Raw genomic sequence first — 24,626 nt, 5'->3', positions numbered from 1 at the left:
TGGCAACAATGCCACTGGAGAGGCCTGGTCCTCGAGCGACTCCTGGTTCCATAGGGCACCGTCCAGGGCTTGGTATGCCGGCAGCTATTTAAGTTTTGCCTTTAAAGGTTTGGGACAAATTCTGTGCTGGTCTTGCTGTCCTTGGCGCTGTGGTCCTTCGTGAGAAATAAGATGCAGACCTCGTGGGGGGTCCCCCTATGCGAATTTGTGATGGTAGTTGGGATAAAATTTAAATGGGATGTTCTCCATGCCTCAGCATTCTCCACCCACGTGGTGCTCACTGGCCAGGTACCCCATCGGGGTTAGTAAGCTCCCCTTCTGTGGAAGAGTGTTATTCTTCCTAGTGGTCTTTGGTGTTTTGCAGTGGAAAAAACGTAAGTGTTTTTCTGTGTCTGAAAAAAATCTTCAAAGCTCCTCCGTCGTGCGTCCCGACCGAAAAAGAAAACAAGCATTGGAAATGCAATAGGTCTCGCAGCATTAGAGTTAGTGCTTTTAGAATTGTTTATGGGTTTTTTTTGTAAATCTTTAGCATTTTTGTTTCCTGTAGGCAATGCTAAAGAATTACAAAGAAAAAAAGCCATAAACAAATGTAAAAGCTCTAACTCAAATGCTCCGAGACCTATTGCACTGTGTGAGGGTGAGGGGTTGAGGGTGAGTGAGGGTGAGGGTGAGTGAGAGTGAGGGTGGGTGAGGGTGGGTGAGGGTGAGTGAGGGTGAGTGAGGGTGAGTGAGGGTGAGTGAGGGTGAGTGAGTGAGGGTGAGTGAGGGGTTGAGGGTGAGTGAGAGTGAGGGTGAGTGAGGGTGAGTGAGAGTGAGGGTGAGTGAGGGTGAGTGAGGGTGAGGGTGAGTGAGGGTGAGTGTGAGTTAGGGTGAGGGGTTGAGGGTGGGTGAGGGTGAGGGGTTGAGGGTGAGTGAGGGTGAGTGAGGGTGAGGGGTTGAGGGTGAGTGAGAGTGAGGGTGAGTGAGGGTGGGTGAGGGTGGGTGAGGGGTTGAGGTTGAGGTGTTGAGGGTGAGTGAGGGTGAGGGGTTGAGGGTGAGTGAGAGTGAGGGTGAGTGAGGGTGAGTGAGGGTGGGTGAGGGTGAGTGAGGGTGGGTGAGGGTGGGTGAGGGTGAGTGAGGGTGAGTGAGGGTGAGGGGTTGAGGGTGAGGGGTTGAGGGTGGGTGAGGGTGAGGGGTTGAGGGTGAGTGAGGGTGAGTGAGGGTGAGGGGTTGAGGGTGAGTGAGAGTGAGGGTGAGTGAGGGTGGGTGAGTGAGGGTGAGGGGTTGAGGTTGAGGTGTTGAGGGTGAGTGAGGGTGAGGGCGAGTGAGGTGTTGAGGGTGAGTGAGGGTGAGTGGTTGAGGGTGAGGGTAGGTGAGGGGTTGAGGGTGAGTGAGGGTGAGGGTGAGTGAGTGTGATGCTGAGGGGTTGAGGGTGAGTGAGGGTGAGGGTGAGTGAGGGTTTGTAAATGAATAAAGGTAGGAGATGTGACTTAGCTGTTACAGCTGCCAACTTTGGGATTTGGGGACCCAGGTTTGAATTCCGGCCCCGGCGCTTGATTTAACATTGTGCAATTCAGGACAAATTACTTAATCTCCCTGTACCTCCCAAAAAACAGAAATGCAATATGTGCATTGTATTTTTTAATCCCAATTTGATATACAAGACCCTTTACCTATTCCCTGAAGTGATGTATAGCACTCTATTGTTTCCTAGTTAACTTTGCGCTTTAAAATGCCAATCCATACACATATGCACAGAGAAGAATTACATTTAGAGGAAAGGGCCAACGCATGTAAATGTACAGGAGGAGAGATGAGAACAACATGTGTATGTACCGAAGAGAAGGGAAACGTTAATGTACAGAAGAGTAGCACGATAATGTACAGACAGTGGGGGAAGGCGTGTTAATGTAACAGCAAAGACGGAAGCATAAGAGGGTTCTTGAGAGGACGGGAAATACATACATTTATAGCAGAGAGGCCTGGGAACGTACTGGAGGGAATAAGTGGGGATGAATGTGAGTGTACAGGGGAGAAGGAAAGCCTGCAAATGTACAGTAGAAAAGAGACTCGTGCCAAGGTATATTAGGAGGGTTGACTGTAAGTATACAGAAGAGGGCATAGCCTGCAAAAGTAGAGGAGAAGCGTGTGAATGTATAGAAGAGGTGGTAAGCACATGAAAGTATAGAGGGTGACGAGCGAGGCTGGTGGATCATTACGATTAGAGTACATTAGTATATATAGGAAATGCAAACATGCATCTGTACAGGAAATCAGTACTTGTACACATGTAAAGGAGGACGGAGGAGGGCACCCTGTGAACGCAGAGGAGGTGAGTTTGTAATATTACAGGAAGGAGGGAAGCCCGTAAACGAACAGGAGAGTAGGGAGGACAGCTGGATACTGATCTCCGTGCCTTATTGGGGTAAAATATGTAAACTCCCGGAGCTCTTGCCTGCTCCTGACCTTGCTTACATTTTAAAAACAGATTCCCTTTCATGGCAGTGCACTGGCAAACTGTTTAAACATCAGATGGGAATCTTAACGCATCACCAGCAGTTTCTGCACGGGCTATTGCAGTTTAATTGGTAAACCCCGAAAGCCGAGAGCTAGAATTAGATCCTCTACAAACCTACATCAATTACAAGCCCCGGGAGTGTGACAGATTAGAGGTGCAGTAAGGCCCTCCCCTCTGCGTGCTTAGAGCATACCACGGCAGGGAGACGAGGGACCGGTGGATGAGGGCCAGCGAGAGCTCATTAGGACTCGGTGCCGTGGCATGGTGACATTAGACTCCGTGTCTGAGAGGCAGCCTTCGGCACAACGCAGGCACTAAGAACAGCTTTTTAACAACAAGCTCTCGGCATTGCGTGGCGGGAGGGGGCGGGGGGAACGTCGAGGGCAGGCAGGATGACTCAGGGGAGGGGGCGGAGCGGGGCAGAGCGGCATGTGGGTGTGAAGAAGCCGGGCCTTTGAAGTGAAGCTAAGCTTCACTTCAAAGGTGTCGGAGGAATGCGGGCGGCTGTGCACGCGCTTTTAAGCTCAATGCACATGCGCATTGAGCTTAAAAGTCACGGGCACTGCAAGGAATCGCCACGATTCCTTGCAAGTTAGATAAAGAGTCGATGAGCCCCTATAGTCTCGCTTGCTCGATGCGCATGCGCATCGACAGGCGAGACCTAAAAAGAAAATGAAAATGGTGATCGCAAACAGGAATTTCTGGAGAGCACGTCAGACATCACATAGGGAATGGACTTACCACCAAATGGTGGCCTAAGACACCCACCAAAAATGGAAATGGAAGAATAGATGCACAGCATTTGAATCCAGAAGAGGATTCATGCTACAAATCACCATGTTTGCAATATTCGACTGAGTGAGGGAGAAGCGTCCAAGAAGGCATTTTAGATTAAGGTACAAGTGCTGGGCTTCCGTTTGAGATTTTATTTCCACCTGCCTGAAGCTTTTTTGATTCCCGGTCAGCAGGAGATACAGAAAAAGCCCCATTAATTTTTGCATGCAATAAGTAGCCTGAAACACTAGGCTCTAAGGTGAAGGGTGGACAGAGAAAAATTGTGGACCCCTCTGGGATTGTCTATACTTTCTGGCTACCAGCCTACTGATGGCTGGTGCAGAAATCTGTTTTACCCAAGCCCTTAAGACTGGGTCTAGAAGCAGCTCAATGAAGAGCAGCAACAGCTTATAACCCTACCATGCTGGCTGCAGAACTTCAGTGAGAAGGTTACATTTTGTCTCTACACTAGAAAATGTTAGTTTATGGACCTTGCCCAATCTGTGGGGTGACCATATAAAAGGAAGTACATTCAGCAGGTGGGCCAGCAGGAAACTCCATCTCTATATACGGGGATATACCAAGGCAACTGGTATTCCTTATGGCCAGATAATACAAATAATACGTGTCTAAAAAGAGGGTGCAGAAAGCGTGAGGCCTCGCTGCCGTCAACGTGTGATGTAGTACGACCTCTAGGATGTCAAGAGGATCTCGGTCAGTTCCAAAGATGTTATGCGTGGTATGCAAGTATTGCTGTTTAGATCTTTGTTTCTTATACTGACTTTTCTCCAACAAATGTTGGGTCTAACTTGTGTTCTTTAAATTATTTACTGGGACTTGGAAGGACATACATCACCTGAAGCATGGAAACAGACTCCAGCCCCCAGTGCTGCAAATGGCAATAGAAAACAGTTGATTTAGAGAAGTTCGAGTCAGACGACAGATGACTGCGTGATCCCTAAAGTACCTGACCTTTTTTTGGCTGCATTATTAAACAAGCTAATTCAACCGAATATGAATCCCACCCGCTGGTGGGAGTCAAGTATCTGAGCCACTGCCCACATTTAAGACTCCAACCTGCTGGTGGAGATCTCCAACGCTCGGAGTGTTTTGTATTCACAACAAGAATTTGACCGATTGGCGAATGTCTCCTTTTCGATTTGATCAGCTTTATTACCTTGGATACCTTTGATCCCCACCACATCCTGACTTTTTGATTTTTTATTAGGATTACAGCTTTGCGTTAACTTCACTGATTGGATCACACCTTTCCTTTAATCACATTCACTGGATTATCGGTCTCATGGCTGTCCACCCGCCTCTTTACAGTCCTGTAGAAGACCTGTTTTTTTACCACATCACTGTGCTGGTTCTAGGGTTCGAAAAGTTGACGTTATTGTCATAAATTTCCATACAGTGTGCTTGACCATAACCTAAAATCACCATTGGTTCTTGCATTCATGTTAAAAATCAGAGGACAGGACAGGCTTTCTGAATTGTATTTATCTATGCGACCAATGTATGTCATGTACATAGTGCACCATTGATTTCACTTGTCACCACGTCACTTCTTCACAACAGTCATCTTTGTATCGCCGCAATACATCGGTGTTTGTGACAGCCATATTTTTATTGGTTATCTTTTTGAAATAACAAAAGAGTAAATCAGCTCTGTTTTTGTCAATTCTTCTTCTGGTGTGTTGTTATCTAAAAATTGTTTGTAATTTGTTGATAACAAATTGAGATGCATTGTTGCTTTTGTATTTAATACATAAATCACAACAATTGTATTACCCAACAGAACCAAGTATTTTCTATATCACTAATACCCAGGTTCTGAGGGACACAGGGTCACCCCATTAACTCTAATGGGCAAATGGCATTGGAGGCCTGGGAGCAGAGGCCTCTGAAGTGAAGTTCGTTGTAGCATTGTATAGGGTTGCGCTGTGAAACAGCCAACATCTATATGGCTTCAGCTAATGCAGGTGCACAGTCAAAGAGTTGGCGATGAATCCGCTGGAATGACATATGGCGTCCTAAGGAGCTCCATGTGGCTTGAAGGCTCTCCAAAGGAGACAGTCATCTGCCTGAACATCTCACACAGTGAATGCAAGAACAATGTTGGATCCACACCCAGCCTGTACCTCAGCGCAGGCCAGCACAGGGAACTGTAGTGGAGCCTGCAGAGGCAATGAGGAAACCAGGTTGGAGAGAGGCTGTGGTCACAGCTGACAGCACCACATTCTTGGGAGGGGATGATTGTAGGAAAGCACCCCTTTTTGACATGGTCACCCCCCTCCCACACACACACACACACACTTTTTGTCTGGTATTTGATGCAATATTGACTGGGAGTGCCCTGGGCCCTGTAAGTCGCTGGTAAGTGCCCGAATGTAGTACATGGTTTTCCGACATAGGATAACATTACCACACCCAAAAATTGCACTGTCAACTTTAGAAAACTGTAAAAATTCATAACTCGTAAAGTACTTAACTGATTCTGATGATCTTGGCATCTAAATTCACATAAAAGCGTGTGTTATTTTTATAAAATGGTGTTGGATTTCTGTATTGCGTGTATGTCTCAATTACCAACTTTGTGTGTGCAACAAATGCTTAGCACTTACCTCTAATATGCCTAACTGCTCGCCTACACTACCAGACAAAAGAGCATTTGGGGTATCATTTGTGCCTCCATAAACTGATTGGGGTTTGCCTGGACTTTTTACACAGTTTACCTCTTTTTGGTCCACTATATAAAGAGCCAGCTTCCTACATAATGCAAATATGAGAAAATACTTTATAGCTTTATCATTCAAAGGGTGATTAAAATATAACATTACAGTTGGCATTTGTGATCCTTGTCCCCCAATATGCACTCAATATTTATGAATTTAAAATTAGGAGGACTAAGTTAGCATTTTCTTCGCATTGAACACACTTTGATAACAGATATCAATTGTTTACAATTTCAAACAGGAAACATTCAAAAGCAAATATTCGTACATGCTGCATAGCAATCATCCATCTTTACCTTGCAAAACGGACGGGTACTATAAAGTGCTAAAGCAGTTTAACATCGAGTAATTCTGTCATCCTTCCTGATTTCCACCTTTTTCCATCTCCTTTTTCCGTACTCTCGCTTACCTTTCACTCCGTTTCGACCCCCCCCCCCCCCCCCCACATGTGGGTGTGGACGAGAGTATGGACCCTCCTGGTTGTTTTTTCTTTTCCCCTTCGTTCTCCTCAGTCATGTTTTCATCTTCCTTACAGTTCCCCACAATTATCCATTGATTATTTTCTATGCATTTGTGGATCCATGAGCCCTCCCTCATGGTGTCATTCCTTGCCCTTCTAGGTACCCTATTATGTGGAAACTCAGCATGTCATATGGTCAGTATTTTGTTTCATTATGTATTCTATTCTTTCCGGCTGTATTATTGAGTCATGAATGACATTTCATGTTTCTCGCCCCCTCCCCTTTTTTAGGGGTCGGCCTAGCGATGGCTGCGCTTGCGCAGCCTCGCTGGCGAGATTTTAGGATTTATAGAGTGGAGGCTTGAACCCGCCCCTCTTCTCCATTGGCTGCCTTCCTAAAAGGAGGCAAGCCATTGGAGGAGAGGGGCATCACTCATTTTAAGCCCCTTCTTTTTGGGATTGGGGGTGTGTTTTTTTGTTTCTTTCTCTCCTCTTCTCATTGGCTGGAATTTACATTCCAGCCAATGAGAAGAGGAGAGAAAGAAAAACACGCCCCCGAATCCCAAAATTACTTTGCGTTTCTCCGAGGCATTTCTGCTTAGCCTCGGAGAAACATGGTGGTGTTTCCGGAGCGGTTCGGCTCCGCTCGCCTCCCCCCCTTCCTTCTGCCCGCAGCCCTCCTCCGTCCCGCTCTCGCTTCCCCCCTTCCCTTCCACATGCACAGAGTAGAACTTTCTCTACCGACGTAAATTGTCCGCGACTACTAGTCTTATTTTGTACCCCAATCTAAGTTTGTAGCATTGCTGTCTTCCTCCCCACAAATCCCCCTGGAATCTGCGCCGGCTGCTGTTTTGTATACTTTCTGTGAGCAGAGAATGCCCTCCCCTCTTACGTGCCGCTGCCGTCCGTCCCTTGTTTTGAAAGCTCGTTCTCTTCCTTTGGGTCTGAGCGGTGTGCTTTCCCCTTTCCCCTCCCCTGCGTTTTCCATATACGTTCTCTTACACTCGCCGACTTTCATTCCTGCAGTCCTTTCATGGCTCAGTGCTAAACTCGCTTGGTGGGAACTCGAACATTTTAAGGCTCAGGAACCCGAATTTGCTGCTTTTTTATTTAAAATGTTTTTATTATAAATGGGTGAACATTGTGGTCTGTCAAACGAAGTGCTTACCCTGTGTGCGCCCAGCGTGTGTTTTGCTTTACCTCTCGTTTCGCCGTGGATTTAAATGGAGATGGGAATAGTCGGGAAGACCTGCTATACCTCTGAATTTTTGGTTTGTTTCATTGATTGTTTTTTTCTCGCGGCAAAAAACCCCCAATAAGGTTGACCTGAAAACGTGACTGCACACATTAAAACTTGGAGATTACGCATGCTTGTTTTCTAGGCAGTTAAATTCCTTGTGTTTCTGCTTGCATTGTCTGTCATAACTACAATTTTTTGTTGGTTTCTGACGTCACAGTTTTCCTTGTATTTTATAGTTTTTTTTTCCCCTTGACCTTCTTGAGCAGTGCGTAAGAGAAGTGGAGTGATCACGTCCTTGTGTGAGCGAAACAGCATTCATTGTAGATCGCATGAGCCTTGAACAGCTTATCTGCCTCGGGGTGTGCGTTGGTGTATCTGCTCCTTGCTTTAGACCAAACAGTATTTGATGTTAAGAGATCTGCATTTTCTTGACCTGCTTGTTGATTGCGCCTTCAAGAAGGAGGCTGGTGTATAGTCTTAGTTAAGTTGGTCTTTAAGCATCATGAACATGTCCATATTTTGGCATTATATTTGTCTGAAGTGGACTACTTTGTGCTGCCGCCACTCCATGTTAGTTTGGTGTAGACATAAAAGCTAATTGAAGGGATTATAACTGCGGCTCGGGGAGAGAGCTGTTGGTCAGCTCTGGTCACTTCTGGCCTGCGGTTTCCATGCACCCTCACCACCCAGACTTGAAAATGAATACCCACAAATGTATTTATTTTTTCATATAAGACCTTCCATCGGCCAGAGGGACTGCCCAATGTTACACCCTACTCACTGGAGTGAACTGATGTGGGCATTTGAGTTAAAGGCTAGTAAAAAGTTGACCTCCTTATGGAGGGTTTACCAAAGTGACCCGGAAGTTTGAAATTTCCCAAGGTTAGCAGTTCTGTTGACTGTGACCTCTACAGGGCCCTAGTAGTGTAATGGAATCATGGCATACAGTTACACGTATTCTGCTGCTCTTAACACCCCCTGGTAATCCCAGTGGTTGTACTTTACGTGTACATCTCAGTACACGTCTTTAATCCTCACATGGCTGAATATCACTCAACGCACATGGGTCCAGGAGCTAATTGCCAACCCCTTGTTTTGTTTTATTATCCAAAGTACTTTGTAACTTTAAAAACGCGAATGAGCGAATCTGTAGTACAATTCTGTAACCTAGTGGCTTCTTCCGCGTTAATACCATACGAGCGCTTCGTTCATTGTAAGGAATATGCTACTTACCAGTATGCATCTGTTCTTGGCATGTAGGGCTGCTGACATTCATAGCTGTGCAGATATCGCCGCCTAGTGTTGGGTCCGGATGATTGCACTTTGTTGTCTTGGAAGAGTCTTCGAAGTATCACGAGATAGGAGACTCCTCCCCTGGACTACAGTGCGCATGGGCATCTTCTCCATCCTCAGATTGTTTTTCGCCATTGTGGCAGAGATGGAGATAGGAAAGTAAGAGATGGCCATGCCAGAGATAATGCTGCAGCTGCGACAGGCACCGGGGAGGAGGGTGGGCAATATGAATGTCAGCAGCCCTACATGCCAAGAACAGATGCATACTGGTAAGTAGCATATTCCGTTCGAGGCATGTGGGCTGCTGAATTCATATTTGTGCATAGACTGAATAGCAGTATCTCCTCTAGCGGTGGCCACTTGTGCCAGCTGCAGCAGTTTGGAAAAGAGTTTTGAAGACAGCCTGTCCTACAGCAGCTTGCTGTTTTGCTTGCACGTCTACACAGTAGTGTTTAGTGAAGGTGTGTATGGTTGACCATGTGGCTGCCTTACAGATGTCTTCAAGAGGAATGTTTCCTAGGAAAGCCATGGATGCCCCCATTTTCCGTGTAGAGTGTGCTCTAAGGGGGACGGTTAAAGTGCGTTTAGCTTTAAGATAACATATTTGAATGCATTTAACTATCCATCTGGCTATTCCTGACTTTGAAATGGGATTTCCTTTGTGTTGGGGTGCAAAAGCAACAAATAGTTGTTTTGTCTTTCTAAATGACTTAGTTCTGTCCACATAATAAAGTAGAGCTCTTCTTACATATAGTGTGTTTAGGGCTCTCTCAGCTACTGACTGGATTTTGAAAGAATACTGGCAGTTCAATTGCTTGGTTGATATGGAAATTGGATACAACCTTAGGCATGAATTTAGGGTTGGTTCTAAGAACCACCCTGTTAGCATGCACCTGCATGAAAGGTTCTTGAATTGTCAGTGCTTGTAATTCACTCACTCTTCTGAGTGAGGTGATGGCAACTAAGAATGCAACCTTCCACGTTAAGAATTGTAGTTCGCGTGAGTGTAGAGGTTCGAAAGGAGGTCCCATGAGTCTGGTAAGCACGATATTTAGATTCCAGACTGGGGAAGGGGGATGTCTTGGGGGGGATCACCCTTTTTAAACCCTCCATGAAGGCCTTGATTGCTGGTACTTTGAACAGTGAGAAGTGTTGCCTGTTTTGAAGGTATGCTGCTATAGCAGCAAGGTGTAGTCGTATAGAAGAGTATGTCAAGTTACATCTTTGTAGGTGCAGCAGGTAACATATAATGTTCTGTATGGAAGCGTCTAATGGGTTGATTTGGTTATTGTTGCAGTAAATAACAAATCTCTTCCATTTAGCTGCATAGCACGCTCGTGTGGTTGGTCGTCTTGCCTCCCTAATGATGTTCATGCAGTCTGGGGGCAAGTTAAGGTATCCAAACTCTAAGACTTCAGGAGCCAGATCGCTAGGTTGATCTGATTGGGATCTGGGTGTCTGATTTCTCCATGGTTCTGAGTTAGAAGATGGGGTGCAAGGGACAGTCGTTGATGAGGATCTACTGAAAGTTCTAGGAACGTTCTCGCCCATGTGGGAGCAACTAGGATTAGCGTGAGTGAGTGTTGTCGCAGTTTGCGTGCCACCAGCGGGATCAGCGGTGCTGGGGGGAAAGCGTACGCAAATCTGCCTGACCAGTTCATCCATATCGCATTGCCCTGTGACAACGGATGTGGGAACCTTGCGGCAAAGTACTGGCATTTGGAGTTTTCGTTTGTGGCAAACAGGTCTATTTCTGGGTGACCCCACTCTTTGAAGAATGGCTGGAGAACTTGGGGGTGAATCTCCCATTCGTGTAGTTGTTGGCTGTGCCTGCTGAGTAGGTCGGCAATCTGATTGTCCTTGCCTGGGAGGTGTTCTGCTAGGAGAAAAATGTTTTTGGGGATCGCCCACCTCCATATACTTTGTGCCAGATGGGACGGCTGTGGAGAGTGTGTCCCTCCCTGTTTCTGGATATAGTACATTGCAGTCATGTTGTCCGTCCGGATCAACACTGTCTTGCTGTACAAGTATTTCTGAAATGCTTTTAGGGCTAGGAATATCGCTAGCAACTCTAGTTGGTTGATATGCAGCTTTTTCTGCTTGTTTGTCCAGAGTCCTTGTACTGTGTATTGAAGGAGATGGGCTCCCCAGCGTCCGCTGTTAGTACTAGTTGTGGAACCGGCTCTTGGAACAGTCGCCCCTTGGAAAGGCTTTGTGGGTTCCACCAATGCAGAGAGTTGTGAGTGCGACTGTCTACCAATACTAGGTCTTTCAGATGTCCACGAGCCTGGTTCCATTGCCGTGCTAGGCATTCCTGTAATGGGCGCATTTGGAGTCTGGCATGGGGAACAATGAATATGCAGGAGGCCATCATGTCTATGAGCTGCATGAAGACCTGAGCGGGCAGGTATTGCTGTGGCAGGAATTTGCGAATGAGCATCTGGATGCTGGTTATCCTTGCCGTGTTTGGATATGCCTTTGCCACTGAGGTGTTTATAGTGGCTCCCAGGTATTGCTGTACGTGGGAAGGTTGCAGATGCGATTTTGTGTAGTTGATTGAAAAGCCTAGGCTGTGTAGCAACTGGATTGTTTGGGACGTGTGTGCTGCACACTCTTGGTACGATTTTGCTTGTATTAGCCAATCGTTCAGGTAAGGGTACACATGGACGTGTTGCCTCCTGAGATGTGCCGCTACTGTCGCTAAGCATTTTGTAAACACTCTTGGAGCCGTGGTAACCCCGAAGGGCAAAACCATGAATTGGTAGTGTTGCCCCTCTATTGTGAACCTGAGGTATTTTCTGTGGGCTGGATGGATGGGTATGTGAAAGTACGCATCTTTTAGGTCCAGTGTTGCTAGGAAGTCTCCTTGCTGTAGCAAAGGGAGCACTTGTTGTAATGTGATCATGTGGAAGTGCTCTGACAGTATATATTGATTTAGGGGTCTGAGGTCCAAAATTGGTCTGAGGGAACCGTCCTTCTTTGGAATAAGAAAGTATAGAGAGTATACTCCTGTACCTTGTTGGTGGAAAGGGACTTGCTCTATGGCCCCCTTTTCCAGCATGCATTTCACCTCTTGTTGTAGCAGGGTGATGTGCTCTAAGGACATGGGACGATGCCTGGGTGGTATGTTTGGTGGCGTAGTAGTCTGTTCTAGGCAATAACCAGACCGGATAGTTTCTCTCACCAACCTGTCCGTGGTAATTGCGTGCCAGACAGGTAGGAACTGCTGTAGTCTGCCTCCGACTGGTGTTAAGTGGTCTGGAGGCAGCGAAATGAAGTCACTGTTTTGCGGCGGTGGAGGCCCTGGTGTTATTGCCTCCACGCCGTCTTCCCTTATTGCTGTTACCCCTGTAACCTCCCCTGGTTGTGTTCTTGTTGAAGGAACCTTGTGTGTTATTCTTGTATGAGGTAGAGGTTTGCGAAGCATTCCCTTGTGTACTTGCTCTGTATGAGGAGCGCCGAAAGGAGCCCCTATGTTGCAGAAATTGCAATGCACCCATAGATTTTGCAGTTTCCGTGTCCTTTTTCATTTTGTCCAGAATGGTATCGACAGCAGGGCCAAATAGAAAATCCTGATTGACAGGTTGGTTAAGAATGGTGGACTGCACCTCATTCTTAAATCCTGAAATACGCAGCCATGCATGTCTGCGTAGGAGGACACTAGTATTAATTGACCTAGCTGCGGTGTCTGCAGCATCAAGCGCACATTTGATGGAGGCGTTTGATATGAACTTTCCCTCTTGGATAAGATCATTGGCTTGTGCTTTGAAGAGCTCGAGCAGGTGTTGCATAAGGCTTTCAAGCTGATCATAGTGCACCCTGTCATAACGAGCCAGTAAGGCTTGTGTGTTAGCAATCCTCCATGAGTTGGAGGCTTGTGCAGCTACCCTTTTGCCTGATGCCTCTAGAATTTTTTACTCTTTGTCAGGGGGAGGTGCTTCCTCTGTTGTCCGAGTGTTGGCTCTTTTTCGTGCGTTTGCCATCACCAGTGAGTCTAGTGGCAACTGGCCCTTGATGTAAGTAGGGTCTGTAGGAGCTGGCCTATACTTTTTTTCAATTCTGGGATTGATTACCCGTGCCCTGACTGTGTCCTTAAATATGTCAGGTGCATGTTTTAGAACTCCCTTTAGCATGGGAAGCGTTTTTGACACTTTTTTCTGCAGTAGTGAATGTGTCAAAAAGGAAGTCTTCCTCCACAGGGTCACTATGCATGTCCACGTTGTGGAATTGTGCTGCCCTGTCTATGAGCTGGTTGAAGACTACTGTGTCATCAGTAGGTGACGGTTTGGTAGGATAAGTGGGTACATCAGGGATAGGATGGGTGTCATAAGGGTCTGTTGGTTCTTCCCAAGGTTCCTCTTGGTTAAGATCTTGTGGGAAATCATATACAGGCTGTGGCTCATACCCTGAGTCCCCCTCATTGTCCCCGTGGTGAGAAGGTGAGGAAGGTGCAAAAGGTGTGGTAGGCATGATAGGTTGAAAGGGGCTGAAGGGTCTTGATGGAGAAGTCCCAAAGTCCTTTTTCTTCAGTGGAATAGGTGAATCGGGTACAAAGTCCAAAGGCCTCTTTCTCCTATGCAGGATGGTAACTTTACCAGTGTCTGGATTGATGTATATTTTTGCTTGGTCATCTGCGGCATCTGGGTGGAATAGTTCTTCCTCTACAGTCCTGGGTTTAGTGTTAGACTTCTTTGGGTTGGTAACACTTTTCTTTTCGACGACTTTTGGAGTTTTGTTGGACTTTTCTGGCTCGGGCCCTGTTTTTGGGTCGACGAGTGTTTTCAGTTCGACCGGAACTTTCGGGTCGATACGTTTTTTGTGCTCTGTAGGCTTCTTTGGATGAGTGTCCTTCACCGAGTCGATGTTCTTTTTGGGATCGACTGGTGTCTTTGGAGCCGGTGTCTTTAGGTTGACAGGTTTTTCCGGCTTTGAGACTGGTTTCGGTACGGCACCGGTGGCCGAGTCGACAGTCTTTGGAACAGCAGGCTTTTTCGGGTCGGCGACCTTCTTCGGTTCGGCGCCCTTTGGCTGTGTGCCCTTGTTCGGGTCGACCAATTTCTTTGGCTCGACGGTTTTTGGCTGAACGGCCTTCGTGGGGTCGACAGTCTTCTTCGGGGTCGACAGTCTTCTTTGGCTCGATGCTCTTAGGCTGTGCGGCCTTTTTCAGATCGACGCCCTTCGGGTTGGTGACCTTCTTCGGCTCTGGAATCTTCTTCTAGACGATGGTACTGGGCCCTGGGGTTTCAGAAGGTTTCGGTTTCGGAGCCGAGCCGGAAGGTGGGGCTGCCGAAAGTTTTTTATGATCTTGGCTAAGGCCTTTTGGCGATGCCTCGACCGGAGCCGGTGGTAACGGGTCAATAGGTGTCGGGGGTAGTGTACTCACGATTTGGCCCGACGGGATCTCGTCGTCAGGGTCAGAGTAGTCCTCGACGGTGACGATTTCTAGGTCCGAGTCTGGGGCGTCCTGTAGATCCTGGTCATCATCGAAGATGTTGTCTGGTTCTGGTGCCTGTCGCTGCATTTCTTGCCTAGCAGCCCGTCGGTTTCGTATAGTTTTTTTGGATCGAAACTGGGCGCAGGCTGGGCAGGTTTCTTCCCTATGGTCTGGGGAAAGGCACTTGTTGCATACTGAGTGTTTATCAGTATGCGGGAACTTGGAGTGGCATTGTGGGCACCTTTTAAACGGGCTTCTTTCCATCGACGGTCGGCTCACGTGGCGTCGAAAAGGCCCAACGGCCCGCGTCGACGACCGATTCGAGATGGAAGGTTGGATCGAGTTGAGAGGTACCGAACGAGAACAATTCCGACGAAGTTGAAGGCCTTTTGGCCTTTAGAAAGTTTTGTTTTGGATTCCGAGTTGGAGTATAGGAGTTTGCATCCGAACCCAATGGCGGAAAAAAACAATCTGAGGATGGAGAAGATGCCCATGCGCACTGTAGTCCAGGGGAGGAGTCACCTATCTCGTGATACTTCGAAGACTCTTCCAAGACAACAAAGTGCAATCATCCGGACCCAACACTAGGCGGCTAGCTATGCACAGATATGAATTCAGCAGCCCACATGCCTCGAACATGCATGTTTTGAAGGTGTAGGAGAGTAGGGTCTGCAATCCTATGATCACCCAGATTTTTGCTTTTTGCTTCACTGGTTTACGACTTTTCCTGGCTGTGGGCCTGCTAATCAGACCCACAGCCTAGCTGTTCTCTCTACTCCAAATTGTACCCAGGTACTGAATTGGCACTGGGCCCTCTCTTGTGTCCCTGTAACCAGGGCAGAGGTGTACCCAGAAGTCTCCCAGGGGCTGCAGCATGTATTATGCCACCCCTGAGTTGACTAACTAAATCAGACACAACTGGCTGCTTGACAGCTGGGGAGAAGTGTGGCTCAGGGGTTAGAGGCAGCAGGCCCGGAAGCTGAGATCGGTCCTGGACCAGGGTTCAATTCCCCGCCTCGGCGGGTCTTGGGCTAAAAAATTCCACGGACTCGATAATTCTCGCCCCGGTGCCTCCTTGACTCACGGGTTCACACTCTGCGACTCTGGGCAATAGCTTGCTTAATCTCCACAACGGCCCCTCGCGGCGGGATGCCTGACTTTCACCTTGTGGATACCCTGATATCTCACAGGGGAATACCAGGACGGGTTCCCTAAGCAAGCGCCGGGAAACCCACGGCGGGTAGCTGTGCGCTATATAAGCTCAACTACATTTACATACATTTACAAGGTGGTGTAATCACCCTTTGCTTTAGATATAGTATTCCTATATCTAAACCTAAAGTGGACACATATATTCCTATCAGTCACTCCTATGGCAGGCCTTAAAAATCCTGAAGGCAGAGTGCGTGGAATAATGTGAAATGGTGCTCTGGCATGAGCTGAGCCCGTTTGCAGCTTGCGGAACCAAGTCCTAATAGCTGTTCCATGATAACGCTATACCATATACTCTTAAGTGCATTATGTACCTCGCGGTCATATGCTAACTTTGGTATAACATTATCAAAACATGTCGAGTAAGGTGTCATACGAATTGGAATACTAACCCCTCGCCAATTCTGGCGACGGGGTTAGCATTCCACCCTTCTAGAGGGACACGACATGTTGGTAACCTGTAACCCCGGTTAAAGTCAGACATAGCCTCAGCTCCACAAGATGGATGCTGCCACCGAGACACAAGTCTGCCCTCCTGCTGCTGGGAGTCCTCCCAGCGCAGGAGGCAAGGACAAAGGGTTTCCTGCCAGGGGCGGTGCCAGCACCGTCCCAGACAGGATTTTGTGTATCCTAGGTAGGCAGGGCTTTAGAGGAAGGTGACTGCAAGTGGCACCCCGGTGCTCACTATGCATAGGCCGGCTTGAACCAGTTCCAGGGGCACTCCAGCCCCTGATCTGGGGAAAAGCCCGGCAAAGGAGAGGGGTGTAACCACCCCCCTCCTAGTCCCACCCATAGGGCAGGACTTAGTCGCGTGCCAGCCCCCTTTTGCAGGATAAAGGTAGGAGCAGGCCCCCTTCCAAATCAGATCATCTTTGAATCCTGAACCAACTTTCCACGAAAGGAACTCAAGACTCTTCTCAAGATTTCTCCCTTGTGACTAAGGAGTAGTCACCCTGCAGCAGCAGGCACCATCCAAGCATCGCGGTCTGCTGTAAGTCTCTCCTCCGGATCAAGACTGCCCAGCTCGACGAGAACCGGCTTCCCTGGCACCTCTGACCTCTACCTGCATCTTCAGCCCAGCTGAGACCCGTGGGTGTGACAAGACCTCGAGGGACCGGCCATCTTCAAGACTGCACGATACTTGCCCAGCACGACTCCCGAGTGACCCTCGACCGAGTGCTTTGGGGTAAGAGAAGCCCCAACCCTGAGCAGCTCCAGCACCGAAGTTCAGCCCCCTTGCATCCACGAGATCTGCGTGGGGCCCTTCTGCTCTTTGCTGCTCACCGCGTTGTCCAGGTCGCTTGCCCGTTGGCTAGTGGCCCTCTGACGACGAACTTCGACGACAAACACCGCTGGTCTGGTTGCTCCAGACTGGCCCTTGCTCCCCTCCAACAGAGGAGCGCCCTGGACCTTCCTGGTCCACTCCAGACGCCATTTTAAGTCCACCGCGTGGGCTTGCATTTGCCAAGACTTGTTGCCCCAATCCTGGGTCCAGCGACGTCGACAGCAGATATCTTCGTGGGACAGCTCGCACCTCCATCCTGGTCGCCGACAACGCCTCCTGGTCCGAGAGACTGCAGAGCCCAGCAGCGCCCACTCACCTGGTTGAGGTGACTTCGTCCGGTGCCACTCTGGTGCCCACCTAAATCACTGGCTAGTGATTCAGAACTTGGTCCCCTCTGCTTACAGGTCTTCCTCTTCTCCGATCCAGGCTTGGATCCCCAAGAACTTCTTCACTGGTCGCCTGCCAGCAACTTCTTCCTTCAGGCTCCTGGTTCATCAACGAAGAAATCCGACGACATTTGAACCCTATGCAGCCGCAGCCCCTGGGCTAGGTAAACCGAGTACTCCGGTGCTCCAGCGTAGACCAACTCTCTAAGTGTCTAGATCCACTTTCGTTTTTGACCTACCTAGTCGGGTTCGCCCGAAAACACTAACTTTGCTTTTACTAGCCTCCATAGACTTTTTCCCGCCTTACGCGTGAGAGTTCCCACTCTGCGCACGACGTGCCTAGGCCTCCTGCTTGCAATCTAAAGGTTCAGTAGTCCAGTCCTAGCGATTCTAAAGCCTAGTATTTCGCATTCCACTTGTATAGTATATGGTTTTTCGTGCCCCTCGGGCATTTGTGTAAATTGTGCGACTTTAAGTATTTCTTTAAGAGTTTTGTTGTGTGCTTAGCTCCCTGTCTCATAAAGAGCCAGGGTAGTCTTGTTATAAATAAATATACTTTATTTTTCATAACAACTTGTGTGGTGTCCTTTCACTTGGTGTTCAAGGGGTATATGTGATGGTAAAACAGCTGGCTTAACACGCCCTCTAGAGTTTAGCCTAAAGACTGCACGTGTCCATGCTACTAGGATAGCTGGTCTATCAGGTTGACTTACAACCAAACATCAATAAGGGTTGTTTGGACTGATACATAGTGTTCACTAGAATAGTGAGCACTGCATATCAGGCCAACTTCTCACAGAAGGGATCGCAGCAAATCAGCCGGCTGGGCCAGTATACGACACACGTGTGGTTAGAAAGGATCCCCGCCTGTACCCAGCTCCTGTCTGCGCGCGCTGGCTCTGCAAGTGCTGTGAAGGTCATAGGTTCAGGCTTTGTCTGCGGAGAGTGAGGGAAGCTTGGCTCCGTGCCACCTCCTCCCTCCCCTCCCTCGCGCTCTGCCTTGTCCCAGGGACGGCTTCCCATTGGCGGAGAAAAGAGACCATTTTCTACCTTACACAATGAAGATTTTATGGGCACGTTTTTAAAGGACTGGGGTTGCCCGTTTATCCTCGCTGTCCGGTTCATCCATGTCTCGTGCTGCTATATTAAATGAGCGTGTGCAGGCAATATGTTAAAATGATGATGTACATGGTTTTCTTTAACGTCAACCAGGCCGCAAGAACGCCTGAGCGCTGTGCAGAAAATGGGTAACGTCTACTGCCTAAACTGAGAATAAAAACAACAGTGCAAAAGCACGTTTGCATTAAGGCGTTGCAGTACGTATACATTTTGTCAAATAGCAGAACCATGCTCAAGCATGTTTAATGAGTAATTTGACACAGAAAAGGGTAATATTTTCTTGCATCTTGAAAATATCTGACTGCATAACAAGTTATCGATGTGAAATCGAGCTAGTTAACCCATCTAAACAGGCAAGCAAAATCTATTTGCTGAACCTGGCCAAGTTGATCACATTTTAGTGTTACTGCTGCTTGCCACAAAATGTTTGAATGTGTTAAGTGCGTTCTTTCCTGAGGAAGTTTTACATTTTCGGGACTATCTGTCGGACTCCGCGTCCCTCTGCCCTGCAGGGCCCAAGCCGGCGCTGAGTCTCTCCTGGTCGCGGCCCGCAGTTTGGATGACTATGGTAAGCTCTCCCTCCACCCCGTGCTCCCTTGTTGAGTGCTCGCTTTTCTTGCCTCTGTTCCCTCGTTGTGATTGTGATTCTGCCCTCTGTTCCCTCGTTGTGATTCTGCCCTCTGTTCCCTTGTTGTGATTCTGCCCCCTGGTCCCTCGTTGTGATTCTGCCCCCTGTTCCCTCGTTTCGCTTGCTTTTCTGCCCCCTGTTCCCTCGCGCCCCCTGTTCCCTCGTTGTGCTTGCTTTCCTGCCCCATGTTCCCTCGTTGTGCTTGCTTTTCTGCCCACTGTTCCCTCATTGTGCCTGCTTTCCTGTCCCCTGTTCCCTCGTTGTGCCTGCTTTTCTGCCCCCTGTTCCCGCGTTTTTTGTGCTCTGTAGGCTTCTTTGGATGAGTGTCCTTCACCGAGTCGATGTTCTTTTTGGGATCGACTGGTGTCTTTGGAGCCGGTGTCTTTAGGTTGACAGGTTTTTCCAGCTTTGAGACTGGTTTCAGTATGGCACCGGTGGCCGGGTCGACAGTCTTTGGAACAGCAAGCTTTTTCGGGTAGGCGACCTTCTTCGGTTCGGCGCCCTTTGGCTGTGTGCCCTTGTTCGGGTCGACCAATTTCTTTGGCTCAACGTTTTTTGGCTGAACGGCCTTCGTGGGGTCGACAGTCTTCTTCGGCTCGACGCTCTTAGGCTGTGCGGCCTTTTTCAGATCGACGCCCTTCGGGTCGGTGACCTTCTTCGGCTCTGGAATCTTCTTCTAGACGATGGTACTGGGCCCTGGGGTTTCAGAAGGTTTCGGTTTCGGAGCCGAGACGGAAGGCGGGGCTGCCGAAAGTTTTTTATGATCTTGGCTAAGGCCTTTTGGCGATGCCTCGACCGGAGCCGGTGGTAACGGGTCAATAGGTGTCGGGGGTAGTGTACTCACGATTTGGCCCGACGGGATCTCGTCGTCGGAGTCAGAGTAGTCCTCAACGGTGACGATTTCTAGGTCCGAGTCTGGGGCGTCCTGTAGATCCTGGTCATCATCAAAGATGTTGTCTGGTTCTGGTGCCTGTCGCTGCATTTCTTGCCTAGCAGCCCGTCGGTTTCGTATAGTTTTTTTGGATCGAAACTGGGCGCAGGCTGGGCAGGTTTCTTCCCTATGGTCTGGGGAAAGGCACTTGTTGCATACTGAGTGTTTATCAGTATGCGGGAACTTGGAGTGGCATTGTGGGCACCTTTTAAACGGGCTTCTTTCCATCGACGGTCGGCTCACGTGGCGTCGAAAAGGCCCAACGGCCCGCGTCGACGACCGATTCAAGATGGAAGGTTGGATCGAGTTGAGAGGTACCGAACGAGAACAATACCGACGAAGTTGAAGGCCTTTTGGCCTTAAGAAAGTTTTGTTTTGGATTCAGAGTTGGAGTATAGGAGTTTGCATCCGAACCCAATGGCGGAAAAAAACAATCTGAGGATGGAGAAGATGCCCATGCGCACTGTAGTCCAGGGGAGGAGTCACCTATCTCGTGATACTTCGAAGACTCTTCCAAGACAACAAAGTGCAATCATCCGGACCCAACACTAGGTGGCGATCTATGCACAGATATGAATTCAGCAGCCCATATGCCTCGAACATGCATGTTTTGAAGGGATCGCAGCAAATCAGCCGGGTGGGCCAGTATACGACACACGTGTGGTTAGAAAGGATCCCCGCCTGTACCCAGCTCCTGTCTGCGCGCGCTGGCTCTGCAAGTGCTGTGAAGGTCATAGGTTCAGGCTTTGTCTGCGGAGAGTGAGGGAAGCTTGGCTCCGTGCCACCTCCTCCCTCCCCTCCCTTGCGCTCTGCCTTGTCCCAGGGACGGCTTCCCATTGGCGGAGAAAAGAGACCATTTTCTACCTTACACAATGAAGATTTTATGGGCACGTTTTTAAAGGACTGAGTTGCCCGTTTATCCTCGCTGTCCGGTTCATCCATGTCTCGTGCTGCTATATTAAATGAGCGTGTGCAGGCAATATGTTAAAATGATGATGTACATGGTTTTCTTTAACGTCAACCAGGCCGCAAGAACGCCTGAGCGCTGTGCAGAAAATGGGTAACGTCTACTGCCTAAACTGAGAATAAAAACAACAGTGCAAAAGCACGTTTGCATTAAGGCGTTGCAGTACGTATACATTTTGTCAAATAGCAGAACCATGCTCAAGCATGTTTAATGAGTAATTTGACACAGAAAAGGGTAATATTTTCTTGCATCTTGAAAATATCTGACTGCATAACAAGTTATCGATGTGAAATCGAGCTAGTTAACCCATCTAAACAGGCAAGCAAAATCTATTTGCTGAACCTGGCCAAGTTGATCACATTTTAGTGTTACTGCTGCTTGCCACAAAATGTTTGAATGTGTTAAGTGCGTTCTTTCCTGAGGAAGTTTTACATTTTCGGGACTGTCGGACTCCGCGTCCCTCTGCCCTGCAGGGCCCAAGCCGGCGCTGAGTCTCTCCTGGTCGCGGCCCGCAGTTTGGATGACTATGGTAAGCTCTCCCTCCACCCCGTGCTCCCTTGTTGAGTGCTCGCTTTTCTTGCCTCTGTTCCCTCGTTGTGATTGTGATTCTGCCCTCTGTTCCCTCGTTGTGATTCTGCCCTCTGTTCCCTCGTTGTGATTCTGCCCCCTGTTCCCTCGTTGTGCTTGCTTTTCTGCCCCCTGTTCCCTCGTGCCCCCTGTTCCCTCGTTGTGCTTGCTTTCCTGTCCCCTGTTCCCTCGTTGTGCCTGCTTTTCTGCCCCCTGTTCCCTCGTTGTGCTTGCTTTTCTGCCCCCTGTTCCCTCGTTGTGCTTGCTTTTCTGCCCCCTGTTCCCTCGTTGTGATAGTTTTTTCTGGACTCTGTTCCCTCGTTGTGATCGTTTTTTCTGGACTCTATTCCCTGTGTGTGGCTCTGTGTGTGTGTGTGTGTGTGGCTCTGTGTGTGGCTCTGTGTGTGTGTGTGTGTGTGTGTGTGTGTGTGGCTCTGTGTGTGTGTGTGTGTGTGTGTGTGTGTGGCTCTGTGTGTGTGTGTGTGTGTGTGTGTGTGTGGCTCTGTGTGTGTGTGTGTGTGTGTGTGTGTGTGGGGCTCTGTGTGTGTGTGTGTGTGTGGGGCTCTGTGTGTGTGTGTGTGTGTGTGTGGCTCTGTCTGTGTGGCTCTGTCTGTGTGCGTGTGGCTCTGTCCGTGTGCGTGTGGCTCTGTCTGTGTGTGGCTCTGTCTGTGTGTGGCTCTGTCTGTGTGTGGCTCTGTCTGTGTGTGGCTCTGTCTGTGTGTGTGTGGCTCTGTCTGTGTGCGTGTGGCTCTGTCTGTGTGCGTGTGGCTCTGTCTGTGTGCGTGTGGCTCTGTGTGTGTGTCTGTGTGGCTCTGTGTGTGTGTCTGTGTGGCTCTGTGTGTGTGTCTGTGTGGCTCTGTGTGTGTGTCTGTGTGGCTGTGTGTGTGTGTGTGTGTGTGTGGCTGTGTGTGTGTGGCTGTGTGTGTGTGGCTGTGTGTGGCTGTGTGTGTGTGGCTGTGTGTGGCTGTGTGTGTGTGGCTGTGTGTGTGTGTGTCTGTGTGTGTGTGTCTGTGTGTCTGTGTGTGTGTGTCTGTGTGTGTGTGTGTGTGTGTGTGTGTCTGTGTGTGTGTGTGTGTGTGGCTGTGTGTGTGTGGCTGTGTGTGGCTGTGTGTGTGTGTGGCTGTGTGTGTGTGTGTGGCTGTGTGTGTGTGTGTGGCTGTGTGTGTGTGTGGCTCTGTGTGTGTGTGGCTCTGTGTGTGTGTGGCTGTGTGTGTGTGGCTGTGTGTGTGTGGCTGTGTGTGTGTGTGGCTGTGTGTGTGTGTGGCTCTGTGTGTGTGTGGCTCTGTGTGTGTGTGGCTGTGTGTGTGTGTGGCTCTGTGTGTGTGTGTGGCTCTGTGTGTGTGTGGCTCTGTGTGTGTGTGGCTCTGTGTGTGTGTGGCTCTGTGTGTGTGTGGCTCTGTGTGGCTCTGTGTGTGTGTGGCTCTGTGTGTGTGTGGCTCTGTGTGTGTGTGGCTCTGTGTGTGTGTGGCTCTGTGTGTGTGTGGCTCTGTGTGTGTGTGGCTCCGTGTGTGTGGCTCTGTGTGTGTGGCTCTGTGTGTGTGTGGCTCTGTCTGTGGCTCTGTCTGTGTGTGTGTGTGTGTGTGTGGCTGTGTGTGTGTGTGTGGCTCTGTGTGTGTGTGTGTGGCTCTGTGTGTGTGTGTGTGTGGCTCTGTGTGTGTGTGGCTCTGTGTGTGTGTGTGGCTCTGTGTGTGTGTGTGGCTCTGTGTGTGTGTGTGGCTCTGTGTGTGTGTGTGGCTCTGTGTGTGTGGCTCTGTGTGTGTGGCTCTGTGTGTGTGGCTCTGTGTGTGTGGCTCTGTGTGTGTGTGGCTCTGTGTGTGTGTGGGTGGCTCTGTGTGTGTGTAGGTGGCTCTGTGTGGGTGGCTGTGTGTGTGTGTGGGTGGCTCTATGTGAATGACTGTGTGGGTGGCTCTGTATGTGTGTGTGTGGCTCTGTGTGGGTGCAAAGGCAATAGGTCTCGCATTTGCGGGCGATTAAGCTATTGGCATTGTAAATGATAATGCCATTTATTTATATGTTTTAAAAACCAAAACATAAATAAAAATAATGTCATGAGCAATGCCAATAGCTCTAACTTTAACATTGCCGAGACCTTTGCATTGTAAATGCTTGTTATATTGTTTGTTCAGATTTCCCAACAAAGAATTGCAAAATAAAACAAAAAAACACACAATAAAACCTAAGCAACTTGTTGTATTAAAGGCGCCTAACTGGGGCTAGGGGAACAAACAAGTCTGGACCACAGTAATTCAAATCATCTTAAGCACATTTAGGGAATACAATTGGTGCAGTAATTTGCTAACCATAACATGGTCTGAAAACCCTTCAGCAGAGTGCAAGTCATTACAAAAACAAAGTTCTGGTTAGATTCAGCTTATACTTAAGAGTACCTCTCCAGTTAGGTCCATCATGACGAAAAGGAGAGCCTTAAGGAAGGTTTGCTGATTCTGAAGGACCCAAATCAGTGGTAGGCGTTCCATCAGAAATTTTATGGACACAACACCACCCAATTTAGCATACCACGCTTGTTCATAACAGCAGGCACATAGACGCTCCACAATGTAGGAAAACAGAGGTAGCTGGCAAGCCTGAAATAAAGAAAAGTGCATATGAAAACAGTCACTGCATCAGCCAAGCCACACTGTTTGACTATCACTTACTAATTCAACATAAATGCATGACCAACACTCTTGAAAACCATGTCCAAATTAACATATAACAGCCATCCTTCCATTATGATGTGCAAGCCCAAAGACGGCACTTTCCATTTTGAACCTTTGTGTTACTTAACTCGCCAAATGCAGAAAAATACATATTCAAGGGAAAGAAAGTTTATCTTTTACAGTGTTCTCTCTTACTTGACAGCATGTGACTCAGTACATGATCATTAAATTGCTGCATCTTGCAAACCTTTGTGAAACTAGTTTAATAATTCATCGGAGCACGGAGTAGTCTACGATACAATGTTTTAAGCTTTTATTTGGAGCTTGAAAAAGGTAGTTCATCTCCAAAGGAGATAGGGGAGAAAGAGACACCTACAATAGTAGGCAGATATAATGCACCAATAGGGACATTCTCTGACCGCCTATTTGTAAAAA

General features: G+C 48.5%; 1 protein-coding gene across 1 annotated transcript in view; it reads right to left on the bottom strand.

Annotated features, from left to right (window-relative positions):
• Positions 1-24,626, bottom strand: part of TRRAP (transformation/transcription domain associated protein) — an 885,394-nt gene that overhangs the window by 660,366 nt on the left and 200,402 nt on the right. The window contains exon 25 of the mRNA XM_078664902.1: positions 23,919-24,116. Coding sequence (XP_078521028.1) covers positions 23,919-24,116 — 198 coding nt within the window. The remainder of the gene's footprint in view (positions 1-23,918; positions 24,117-24,626) is intronic.

Source organism: Lissotriton helveticus, chromosome 10 (assembly GCF_964261635.1).
Source record: "Lissotriton helveticus chromosome 10, aLisHel1.1, whole genome shotgun sequence".
NCBI lineage: Eukaryota > Metazoa > Chordata > Amphibia > Caudata > Salamandridae > Lissotriton > Lissotriton helveticus.
The sequence above is the reverse complement of the archived record's forward strand: the minus strand, read 5'-3'. Positions and strand labels throughout refer to the sequence as shown.